The 11,758-nt window shown below is 33.7% G+C and overlaps 6 protein-coding genes and 5 pseudogenes across 11 annotated transcripts, besides 1 other annotated feature; 4 read left to right on the top strand and 7 right to left on the bottom strand.

The window, feature by feature from the left end:
- Window positions 1-9,683: a mobile genetic element.
- TVAGG3_0051250 lies at window positions 2,876-3,463 on the top strand (annotated as a pseudogene). Its single transcript has one exon. A coding segment is annotated over exon 1 (588 nt).
- Window positions 3,625-3,975, top strand: TVAGG3_0051240 (annotated as a pseudogene). Its single transcript has one exon. A coding segment is annotated over exon 1 (351 nt).
- TVAGG3_0051230 (protein of unknown function, DUF4108 family) lies at window positions 4,045-4,434 on the top strand (the record flags this gene model as incomplete). The annotated part of the gene is made up of 1 exon (XM_053888384.1): window positions 4,045-4,434. One exon carries the CDS (start codon window positions 4,045-4,047, stop codon window positions 4,432-4,434), a length of 390 nt encoding a protein of 129 aa, XP_053744499.1.
- TVAGG3_0051220 lies at window positions 4,450-4,928 on the bottom strand (annotated as a pseudogene). The gene has a single exon. A coding segment is annotated over exon 1 (479 nt).
- On the top strand, window positions 5,145-5,839 carry TVAGG3_0051210 (annotated as a pseudogene). The gene has a single exon. A coding segment is annotated over exon 1 (695 nt).
- On the bottom strand, window positions 5,859-6,206 carry TVAGG3_0051200 (uncharacterized protein; the record flags this gene model as incomplete). Its single annotated transcript, XM_053888383.1, has 1 exon — window positions 5,859-6,206. One exon carries the CDS (start codon window positions 6,204-6,206, stop codon window positions 5,859-5,861), a length of 348 nt encoding a protein of 115 aa, XP_053744498.1.
- Window positions 6,239-6,694, bottom strand: TVAGG3_0051190 (uncharacterized protein; the record flags this gene model as incomplete). The annotated part of the gene is made up of 1 exon (XM_053888382.1): window positions 6,239-6,694. The coding sequence occupies one exon, from the start codon at window positions 6,692-6,694 to the stop codon at window positions 6,239-6,241; it is 456 nt and encodes a 151-aa protein (XP_053744497.1).
- TVAGG3_0051180 (KilA, N-terminal/APSES-type HTH, DNA-binding family) lies at window positions 6,709-7,066 on the bottom strand (the record flags this gene model as incomplete). The annotated part of the gene is made up of 1 exon (XM_053888381.1): window positions 6,709-7,066. A coding segment is annotated over one exon (358 nt), but the record flags the coding sequence as incomplete, so codon positions are not given.
- Window positions 7,873-8,283, bottom strand: TVAGG3_0051170 (organellar and viral DNA polymerase type B; the record flags this gene model as incomplete). The annotated part of the gene is made up of 1 exon (XM_053888380.1): window positions 7,873-8,283. One exon carries the CDS (start codon window positions 8,281-8,283, stop codon window positions 7,873-7,875), a length of 411 nt encoding a protein of 136 aa, XP_053744495.1.
- A 441-nt stretch (window positions 9,684-10,124) lies between the features above and the next one.
- On the bottom strand, window positions 10,125-10,775 carry TVAGG3_0051150 (uncharacterized protein; the record flags this gene model as incomplete). The annotated part of the gene is made up of 1 exon (XM_053888379.1): window positions 10,125-10,775. One exon carries the CDS (start codon window positions 10,773-10,775, stop codon window positions 10,125-10,127), a length of 651 nt encoding a protein of 216 aa, XP_053744494.1.
- A 356-nt stretch (window positions 10,776-11,131) lies between these two features.
- Window positions 11,132-11,721, bottom strand: TVAGG3_0051140 (annotated as a pseudogene). The gene has a single exon. A coding segment is annotated over exon 1 (590 nt).
- Window positions 11,722-11,758: the final 37 nt, after the last annotated feature.

Here is an 11,758-nt window from a genome sequence, read left to right as displayed (position 1 = left end):
AAGTTTGAATGCAAGAGAATAGAAAGCAGACTTGCAGTCTATATGTTGGACCCAGATATTTCAAATGCTTTAGCTGCCAATATATTGCAGTTCCACTTATGTTCCCTATACACCAAATATCTGTCAAAGACTTTGCAGGTGAAGTTGGAAACCAAAGTGCTGACCCAGGTGCAAGAACAGATATTGCTTTAACAACTGCAATGAAACATGCAGAACTATGTTTGTACTGTTCAGACGAACTATAAATGACTATTCTTGTTTCTACAACCCTGGTATTAAATATCATATAAACATAGATGGCAAATATTATCCAAGAGAAGAATATTCTACAGTTGAGGATATGAGGTCATACAACTTGACATTAGATGCTATGAACTTTAACAACAACTTCACAACAACCATTAACCCTGAAATGCAAAGTTCTATTATGCCATATGTGAAAGTATGGACTCATACAGGAGGTCAAAAAACTCAATATACAAATGGAGACCGTTCAAACTTTTGGCTTGGCATTCCATTTGCTGACTCAGAAGACTTTATGGGTGGTATTTCAACTGTTGGTACTGTACAAATACAATATACTGGTGACAGAGACGGTCCAGATGAATTGAAAGCAAAGAAGTTTACAAAACCAATAGCACTTTTCACGGAAGATGCTCTTTTGAAGATTCGTTCGATGAAACCTGCTGGGGCTCCTCAGATTGGCATAACGACAGCTTCCATCGAGCAGATTTTGGCAGCAGGTCAGTAAGTTGTTCTTGAACTGACTTCTCTCCGTCAAATATTGACAGTACGCCAGTTTTGACATAATATTGTAAGATAAACTTACCTTTAGAAATATCTGTAAGTTTTGTTGTTATATTTTTGTCAACGTCAAGAACTTTCACCATTTCAGTTATACCAACTTTCTTTGCTTTATGAAAATATTTAGGTTCAGCAAAGACTGCTATTCTATAACATTTACCATTGTTTGTATAAAGAACTATTCTGTCAATGTATTTGTATTGTTTGTGTGTGTAAACTTTGTTCTGCTTCAATTCGAAGAGATACTCGAATACGTCCATCTTTTTATTCTAAGTAAAATGTCATTTCCGAAAAATAGAAGCGTAAGTGTTTCAAAAGGTTTAATGGCGGTGGCAGATGTGAAGTTAAATTCACCAACTCAAACAAACAGTCAAAGTGTTATTGTCAATGTCAAAGACAGAGATGTTGAAGTGGGGAAACCATACGAGGACGAAGATGGTATAACAATTGTTCCTGTAAAAGAACAACCAACATATCCTGAAGTTAGCAGAGACTTAAGTTCTGTTGCAGATATTCGAAACGACTACCAACAACTGAAAGACAAACTTCAAACTCAGGAGAAGATTTGTCAAGCTTTAGGTATAATGTTAAACTTGGTCGAGCACAACCCTGTAAAAGTGAACTCATATGTCATTGCACCTCATGAAGTTTTGAAAGAACTATTGAAACTTTTGACAGAGGCAGACGATATAAACATCAAAGAAATAGAACCCGACATTAGTTGCTGTGGTGTTTCATATAATGCCATTGACAAGATATACGTTATGAAAGGAGGTGAAACGTTGAACTTAAAATATAGTTTCCCAGACGTTATAAAAATATTTGACGACCACAACATTTCATTAAAATTTATTTGCTAAGTAAAAATGTCAAAACTTCTTGAAAGATGTTTGAAGAAAAATAATATAGACTTTATTTCATGTAAAGGACTTTACACACTTTTGAACGATATGAAAGACCCTGTTTTGTTTGTTCGTGTAGACAAAGGAAAGTTCTATGTCTTTACAAAATATTTGAACTTCTTAGACAGAGAACTTCAAGAAACGCCATGTGAAAGTTTAGATGAAGTTCTTCTCCACTTTCAGAAAAACTTTTAAATATATATAAATGGCAGAAGATATAATGGTTTATACTATTACGACTAAAAACCCTGAGTCATATAATTCTATAACAACAAACTTACAAAGTCCTCAAGGACGGTATTGTAAACTAACTTTAAACACAATGACGACTAAAGCCTGTTTTGCTCTTTTGACACCAGAAGACTTTATTGTTGTGAATGGTAAAAAAATACTCCTTTGAAGATACTTACTCAGATATACCACCAACAGGTTTTTTGACTTATTTAATACTTTAAGTACGGGTGTAACATGTGCTGCAACTAGAGCAGGTTTCATTATGTTTGGATGTCCGACTGAGTTTACTATAAACGATATGAGCTATAATACAAAACTTATTTCTGGTTTTTACTACCAACAGTTTCCTATAACAGGAAAAGGTGTCATACAAGGAATGTCTATTCCATTGACATTAAGCACACCAATCTTATATATTGTTTCAAACTTAGGTTCAAAGTGTTATTCGAATGTCGACAGAAACTATTATGACCAAAAGATACTTATGCGTATAAACAATACTTTCTCTGCTGGTTTGCCTATTGTTCATTCGAATGCAGAATTTTCAACCTTAGTGAACTCAAACACTTTGGCAAGTATAACGTTGACATTAGTTGACGCAAAACTTTGGTCCTGTAAAACTTTTATGTCCTATGTATTTGTCAATGACGGCAGAAAGTTTCGAATTGGAAGATGCAACTGGTGAAAGTATTGTATTACAAGAACAACTTCAACAACAAATAGCTCAAGAACAACAAATGCAACAAATGCAACAACAAAGTCAAGAATAAAAAAATATTTTTTTTATTTTTATAAAAATGTACAGAATAGATGTTTCAGATTTTTATGACTTCCAAGCATTCAGAAATATGTGTCCATTTCGAGACTATAACAAAGCAGTCGAGAATTTGAAACGTTTAGTCATTTATGTCGACTCTGCCCCAGAATGTTATGTTATGAAAGAATGGGATGTAGTCTTTAACAAACCAAGAGCAACAATAGTTTCAGAACAAGAATGTAGACAGAAACTTAAGAAAATAAAAAGTCGTACAAGTTGGCATGAAGATGTTAGATGCTTGGGATATCTTATTGTCAAAGTTAGAAGATTTTTCAGTTCGAGGTATAAAGTTCTATACACCTTCTCCAAATTCTATTCTATCTTCACTGGATATAAATACGAACAAGTAGAATGGAAAGAAAAATATTATAGAAGCTTGGTTAGACCATGTCAAAGAAATTATATGCAATGGAAACGAAAAGGTTTATGAGTATATCTTATGTTGGTTTGCAAACATCTTACAACATCCAAGTGCTAAGAATGAAACTGCTCTCATTATAATTGGAAAAACAAGGAACTGGTAAGAATACTTTCTTTACAGATATCTTATGCAAACTGTTAGAAGGTTATTCGAATCCGAATATGACAAACTTAGAAAACATCTGTGGCAAGTTTAACTCCTCAATAGAGAATATGAAACTTATAGTTTGCAATGAACTTCAAAGTATAGATACAACAAAAGTTTTAAACTCAGATGCTTTGAAGAGTCTTATAACAGACAAAGTTGGAGTTGTTGAAAGAAAGATATAAGACCAAAGAGTTTGTGAAAATGTTGCAAACTTCATTATGGTTTCAAACAATGCTGTTCCGATGAAGTTAGAAAGTTCTGACAGAAGATATGTAGTTGTCAGAACGTCAGATTCTCATATGCAAGATACAGAATATTTTGACGACTTAGCAGAAACTTTGGACATCTGACTTTTACAACCACTTGTTCTCATATTTTATGACATTAGATATTTCAAAGTTCAATCCAAGACAAATTCCACATACCGAAGAGAGACAACATTGTTAGAAGCAAACAAGAGTGTATATGAACTGTTCATAGATGAAACTGACTTTGAGTGTTTAGATGAAAGGTCTTTATATGATGAATATAAACAATATTGTCAAGAATATGGTTATATGGCAGCTTCTAAACGTACATTCTTGGCAAATGTCAAAAGTCTTTTAGACGTACAGAATGGTGTATATACAAAGAAAAATTTTTCTGAGTAAATTTTAAAAAAAATATTTTTTTTTATCCGATAGAAAAAGATGGCAAAATTCATCTCAGTAAACAAGTACATGTCAGGACTTAAAGAAGAACTAGACCCATTCACATATTTGAATGTTTACTTCTACCATTTTGAAAAGTCTTCATTCAGCAAAGTTTGGAACATCGAACCAGTTAAGTTTGCTATTGTGACTAAAAATGGTGCAAAATTTGAAGACTTAGACATAGAAGGTTTGTTAGCAGTCAAAGAAAGTTTTGACAGAAGGTTCTCAAACCTTAAAGAAGGCAAAGCATACAAACTTGTTATACCTTATGAACCAAAGAAAGCAGACGACTATGAATATTATGAGTCTAAAGTTGTAGAAGTTCAAGGTAAATTGGGTAAAAAGATTTTAGAGTCTAAGCCAGTGTTTACTCCTAAAGAGGAAGAGAACATTGACATTGACCCAGAAATGTTCTAAAAAAAAATTTTATTTTTACATGTCAAATTTCTTTTTCTCTGGAACTGGTTCAGGTTCTTCTCTTCTCTTCTCTACTTTCTTTTCTTTCTTCTCTTCTACTTTTTTCTCTTTCTTTCTTTCTTCTTTCTTCTTCTCTGGTGAGTTATGTCAAATTTCTCCGAACCATATTTATGTAAAAGTTCTTTGTCCTTTAATAGCTCATCTATTCTGTTTTCTATTTCATCTTCAAGAACAGCGCATGTGTCTTCTTTGCATTCTAAGAAGTTTTGTTGGACTTCATCTCTCCAAGAGGCGTCATCTCTGTCAACAAGTCTGTCATCGACAAATTTTAAGACTGCTCTGCTTAATGTTTTATGGTTCTTGTCATATTCCCAGAAACAGAACTTTAGAACAAATTCACCTTTCTTGTTTACACTATGTAAGATTTTATGGTCGACAGATGTTTTGCTGTCGAAAAGCTTGTCTCGAATATAGATAGCGAAATCGCTAGACATTTTCTAAAAGATAAAAATTTTAATTTTTCTAAAAATATGTTAGAAAAAAAGTTTGCTGACATTGACAAGAAATTTGAGAATGTTTTAAAAAAGAACAAGAGGAAGTTAGAAAATGCTCAGATAAAGCCTATACATGACAAGTTCTTATTTGCTCAGAATGGTATAACAGGTCTAATTGCACCACCTGGGTCGGGTAAGACTTTCACTTATCTTAAAATGGCTGCACAACAACAAGAACTAGATGAGAAGAACCCATTCTATGAGTTAGTTGTTATTTGTAGTACTTCTGGTCAATTTGACCAAACCGTCAATTCGTTCAAAGATATTATAAAGAAGTCTAAGTTAGTATGTATAAAGGATACTGAGTTGTTAGATTGGATAAAGAAGTACCAAAGAAGGTTTTGAAGTATAATGCTATAAATGAGTATATAAATTCTAAGTTCAAAGACCCAAATGAGGAAATGCAGAGAATATTAGAGAAGAAACACTTCAGAAACAAACAGAAAGAGATAGAATACATTTCGAAGAAATTGCAATCTTACGATTGGAAGACTTACCCTCATAGATGTCTTCTTATCTTAGATGACTTTGCTTCTCATCCTTTGCTTAAGAACAGAGAACAAGATATGTGTCGAATTCTTAAGAAGCTCAGACACTTTAACATTTCAGTCGTAATATGTGTACAGACAGCAAAGAGTTTAAGTAAGGATGTTAAAAGAATACTTACTGACATAATACTTTTCCCCGGATTGTCCGAAGACGATTTCATGGAACTTATGAAAGAGTCCATGGCAGGTAAGTTTGACAGACATGAACTATGGGAGAAGTACAAAGTCATACAAGACCCTCATACTTCTTTCAGAATTCATATCTACGCAAACAAAGTTCAAATTGTAAAAAGTCAAGCTTGAAAAATGTAAGTGTTTAGTCTTAGTAAGTCTGTTGTGGTGCTGGGGCTGTCGGTTCTTCTGGCTTTGGAAGGCATTCAGGAAGAGGAACGTCAGTCATCCGTTTGTGTCCTGTTGGAAGGAAGAACTTTTCCTGTCGGAAGGAAAAATTTTTCCTGAAGTTCGACCAAAAAGTTCTCAATTTTCGAAAATTTGAATGGTTTACGGACGGACAACTGGAAAATTTTTTCTTGTCGGATGGAAAATTTTTTCCTGTTGGAAGGAAGAACTTTTCCAGTTGTCGGGAAAATATTTTTCTGTTGGAAGGAAGGACTCGGAATGCAAGAAAGACTTGACGAGGCAATTTACCTAATTGAGCTACCTGAGCCATCTGAAGTCAAGCTTGAAAAATAAATGGTTCATTTACTCTGCTTGTTTGAAGTTGTCAAAATACTCTGTTATTTTTTCCTTTAACAATGGCAAATCTTCTTTGAATGTAAGTATTGTACAACCTTTCATATCATAGTGTGTTTGAGGTAAAGTATCTTGAACTATTTGTTTCACATCTTCATTTGGGGTCATTGAAATCGGTAAGTTTTCGCGATAGAACCAATTTCTGTCAGATTTGTAAATCTTAGCAAGGTCGTAAAAGCTTTTGTTGTTTCTTCTGACTAAATGCAACATAACCATATCTCTGTCTTCTTCATTTTCCATCTCTTCAGTATAAATCATATACTTATAGTTCTTTTCCTTTCCTTTTGGTACTGAACGCGGTATTCTTTTCTGTATGCTTTTGTCTTTGGATTCAATGACTTCATCTTTTGCTTGAAGTTTCTTTTCCATCTCTTCACGTTCTTGTCTATGAATTTCATCTAACATCATGAAAATATAACAAGCATAACGAGGTGAAGCCCACATTGCTACGGCATTTACTAAAAGTCTATGAACATAATATCCTCTCAAACCAGGAGCCAAATTCTTGCGATTTTCGTACGGAATCTCTACCCTCGGTTTTCCGAGGGTAGCAAACATATGAGGAAATTCTTCTAAAAGTTCTTTTGTCTGTTGGTTTTCAAACCAATGATATGCTTGCTTTGTAGAACGAAGAGCGTTCAAAATACTTTGCATCTGGTACATATCGTCTTTGACCGAACGAATGAGACGTAACTGTTTGTTATACTGTATGTACTCGTATTCTTCATTTATAGCTTCATGGACTATAACTGTTGTTGTGTTCTCTGTTGTTGACATATCTGTCTTTACATACAAAATAAAAAAATAAATAAAAATAAAACTAACTTTATTTTTTCTATCTTAAGGAAATTCATGATTTTTGTGCTGAATTCAATAAAACTATATTTTAGGGTAGATGGTTAGATCTAACCCGATATCTACCCTCTTTTCTACCCCAGTTATTTTATAAACGTTTCACATGGTAAACGTTATTTTTTAAATTTTGTGAAAACTCAACGGTTTGACACATGCCCTAAAAATTATAGTTCATCTAACATCATGTAGATATACCAAGCATAACGAGGCGAAGCCCACATTGCAACAGCATTTACAAGAAGTCTATGTACATAATATCCTCTCAAACCGTTTGGCAATTTTTCACGATTTTCATAGAGTTTTGGCGACTGGGGTTTCTTCCCTACTCGCTGTTCTTCACGATTTTCATAGAGTTTTGGCGACTGGGGTTTCTTCCCTACTCGCTGTTCTTCACGATTTTCAGAAAAAAGTATGTCTCGCTGTGCTTCGCTCAAAAGTTCTTGTGTGCTTTGGTTCCTAAACCAGTCTTTAGGAAGCTTAGTATCTGGAGCAAAACATGCTGTCAAAATACTTTGCATTTGGTACATATCGTCTTTGACCGAACGAATGAGACGGAGTTGTTTGTTAAACTGAACCCACTCATATTCTTCATTTATAGCTTCATGGACTATAACTGTTGTTGTGTTCTCTGTTGTTGACATATCTGTCTTTACATACAAAATAAAAAAATAAATAAAATAAAATTAGCGTTATTTTCTATCTTTCACAAAAGACCAAAAATAAACGCTTTACATGTATTTTTCAGCAACTTCGTCAAATAATTTTATAGCTTTATCTATCTCATCTACTTCAAACGTTTCTTTACCTTTTATGGGAGCACCATACATTTTCTCAAACTTTTCAAGTAGTTCTGTTTCAGCAGCTCTCATATCGTTAACAAACACAACCTTGACTCTATTGACTGTACTGTCATATCTTTGAGTTATATTATATGTTCTTCCTATCTTATATCTCTTTGTATTGAAGTCCTTCGGTTTCTGAACGATGTAAAGTAAGCCTTCACTGCAACGTTCCGTATCGAATGAACCATATGTTATGAAGTTATATCCAACAACTGGGTCTAACCATAACAAAACTATTGGTATAAGACTTTTGTCGATGAGATATGCTGTAGTTCCATAGAATCTTACCGATATCATAAGCTTAGGATTTCTTGTCAAAATTTTCTGAGTAGAAGCAATTCTAACCCAGTCGTGTGGTTTCTTTCCAGATGGAGATATAATGTCTGACAAAGAATATTTGTTGTATTTCTTTGAGTATCTTACGTTTAAATCACCAATTCTAACCAATTTAGTGTTATTGTCTATCTTTTTAACTGTTTCAAACTCAGTGTTTGTCATATATGTTCTTACATACAAAATAAAAAAAATATTTTATAAAAAACTAACTTTATTTTTTCTGTCTTAAGGAAATTCAAGAATTTTGTTGCTGAATTCAGTAAAAATAAAGTTTAGGTGAAGAGGTGAGATCTCACCCGTTTTCTCACCTGTTTTCTCACCTCTTTTCTAACATGGTCTAAAACACACAAAACTCATGAAATTTCATACGGAATTCAATAAAAATAAAGTTTAGGTGAAGAGGTGAGATCTTACCCGTTTTCTCACCCGTTTTCTCACCTCAGTTATTTTATAAGCGTTTTACATGAATTGTACGATGTATATTTGAAATCCTAAACAGTTTTGTAGCTTCTATTTCTTCTGTCAGTATGTCAAAAGTTTTAACTATGCCGAAAGTCTCTTTATATTTCTTCTTGACGTCAGATAGAAGGAAATCTTCTGCAGTTGGATAGTTTTTGTTCAGAAATTCTAACATGTCCATTTTATCTTCTGCTGGCTTTTCTGCTTCTTTCTTTAAGTCAGCATAGTCGTTTCTCATTCTTTCTATCTCTTTGACGGAGTAGTTATATTTCCTCATTGCCGCTTTACATTTAGAACATTGCGGGTTCATTTTTGCGTTATACATTGAAATAAAACCAGCTAAAACAACTAAGGCGTCAATGGTTTTCTTTAAATCTGAAGCAGTTGGTTTTATCTGTTCATTCCATACCTTACCTCTTCTATCTTTATCTCTTATCTGCCATACACATTCAGCAACTAACGAAACAAAGTTGTCGTAGGTCTTAAACTCCCCAGATTTATATATGTCAGAAACATTCTTATATACCATATCGCAGTCTTTGTCCATGACTTTGTGGTTGCAATGAAATCCTAGAAACTCATAGTTTACCTTTCGTATGAACTTCTTTATTTCTACTGAGTCAGTTGCTTTGACTTCAATTTCGTCGAATTCAGGAATAGTGAGTTTTTGTTGTTGGATTTCAGGCAATTTAGGCAAATGGTCAATAATGTCCTGCATTTCATAAAGATACTGTTCATTTGTTTCATCTTTCGCACTACAGTCTAAATTACATGTTAAAAGTTCTTGCTTTATCTTCTGGATTTTTGTTTCAAAAGTATATGAAGAAGGAATGAAGCTTTTCATTTCTACTAACATAGATGTTGGATTCATAACTAAAGAGTTTGGTGAAGTTGTTGCTAACATGTTCTTACAATAAAAATAAAAAATATTTTTTTAAAAAAACTAACTTTATTTTTTATTTCGGGAAAATTCATGAAAATTCATGAAAATTCAACGGGTGAGAAAAGAGGTGAGAAAAGAGGTGAGATCTCACCACTTCACCTAAACATTATTTTTGGGTCCTTTACACTCATTACGAAGAAGTCTTGACAAAACATTTACGAAGAAGTCTTGAAAATTCAAGAGGGTAGAAAAGAGGTTAGAAAAGAGGTTAGATCTAACCTTCTACCCTAAATTATATTTTTGCTGAATTCATGAGTTTTGGTTGAAAGAATACGGTGGAGCCAAAAGTGGCTCGACCTCAAAACAAGCATTTTCTGTATAAAATTCATGAAAATTCAAGAGGGTGAGAAAAAAGGTGAGAAAACAGGTGAGATCTCACCTCTTCACCTAAAAGTATTTTTCAATACTTTTTCAGCACTTTTCCGTAGTTATATATGAAAGACAATTCGAGATAAAAGTCATAGTACAATGGAATAATATGTTGCACACCATTTGTTGTGAACCAAACTTGAAAGTCAGAGAAACTGTTACTAGGTGGTTCGTAGAATTTAGAAGCAAAGTCATAAAAGTCCTTACCAATACATAGAAAACTATTGTTGCTTGAACTGAAACTTGCATGACACATAACATTTTGAGGGTCAAACACGTTTCTATAAACTGTCAAATCTGCTGGTGGAAGTATAAATTGAAATGGACCATCTGGTGGTAATGGTTCGTTCTGGTTTAGTAACCGAAGAAATTGTGCCCAAGAACGTTTGTCTACTTTCCAAAATAAAAACTCTGTATCTCTTGGAGGGTTAATTTCAATCTTTTGAAATGAAACGGTGGAGTTCATCTTGTCATATTCTAGTTTCAGATAGTATGTTCCATTTAGTAAAGAGTCGTATTTTTCTTGAAATTCCCAATAATATTTGTTCATTTGAGTTTGAAAGTCATTTAGAGTTTTCTCAAGACTTTCGTCTGAACGAACTGTAAAGATCCTCATTTCATCAAATTTGTCTAGTAGACCATCATGACCTTTATACTGCCCATGAAAATATACTGCGAACATAAATGCGTTAGTTCTATTTGAAAACAAAACTCTTCTAAATCCTATTGCCTTTGCATCTGAAGGACTTTGAAGCCAACGAATTGGATAGTCAAACCTGTATGCTCGGGATGAAATTTCTTCATCTGAAATAGTCCTACCAGCATTTGTAAAGATATAGTCTAACGGTTTTGTATCTGCTACTTTTGTTCTTTGTTTTTCAACCTGAAGCATTTAATATATGTAAAATATTTGTTTTAAAATGGTATGCCATTTCATATTTCTCATCTAACAAACAAGTTTCCCAACGGTCTTCTCCAACAAACTCAGCGTACATTTCAAATAAAATTAAAAAATGTCACTTTTTAAAAAATAAATTTTTACTTCATGCAATGTTTTATTTCTGTGCCGTCTTCAAGTATGCCCCAGTACTTACGCTTGGAGAGGACATGAACTTCAGAAAATACCTTATCTAGCTTAAAACAGCCCATCTTTTCACCGACCATTCCCATTTCAATGAGTTTGTTGTATCCTTCTTCGTTCGTCATGAGTGCGTCAATGTTCTCATAGTAAACCTTCACTTTGGATTTGACTTCGGAGAAGAATTTGTTGTAGTTGTCAAGGACTGCCTTTGCGAACTGAGGGTAAGACCAATGTTCGACAATAGGTTTTAATGTGGTTACTAAGCCACTTTGACCTTGAGTGAATTCGTACTTCAAAACAAAAGGAGAAAACCTTTCAACAAAGTTGTCGACCTTCTCATAATGTTTACTCTTCATCTCTTGAGGTTTCTTAATGGAATATCCCATGTCGAATTCATAAGCAATTTGAGTGTCATTGCAAGTTTGGGGTTTGAAGCTTTCCTAATATCATACAGTTGTTGTATGACTTTTCCAACTGTATAGTTCCTTCCCGGGAACTCACCATCTTCGTTTGGAATTCCAGTCGGAATATATTGGACAAACCTCATGTATGCAGCGTTAAGGTCGACAATAGTATATCTTTTC

The sequence above is a fragment of the Trichomonas vaginalis genome, chromosome IV, assembly GCF_026262505.1.
Source record: "Trichomonas vaginalis G3 chromosome IV, whole genome shotgun sequence".
NCBI classification, from domain to species: Eukaryota; Parabasalia; order Trichomonadida; family Trichomonadidae; genus Trichomonas; species Trichomonas vaginalis.
Note: the sequence above shows the minus strand (reverse complement) of the source record. Positions and strands in the feature narration are given on the sequence as shown.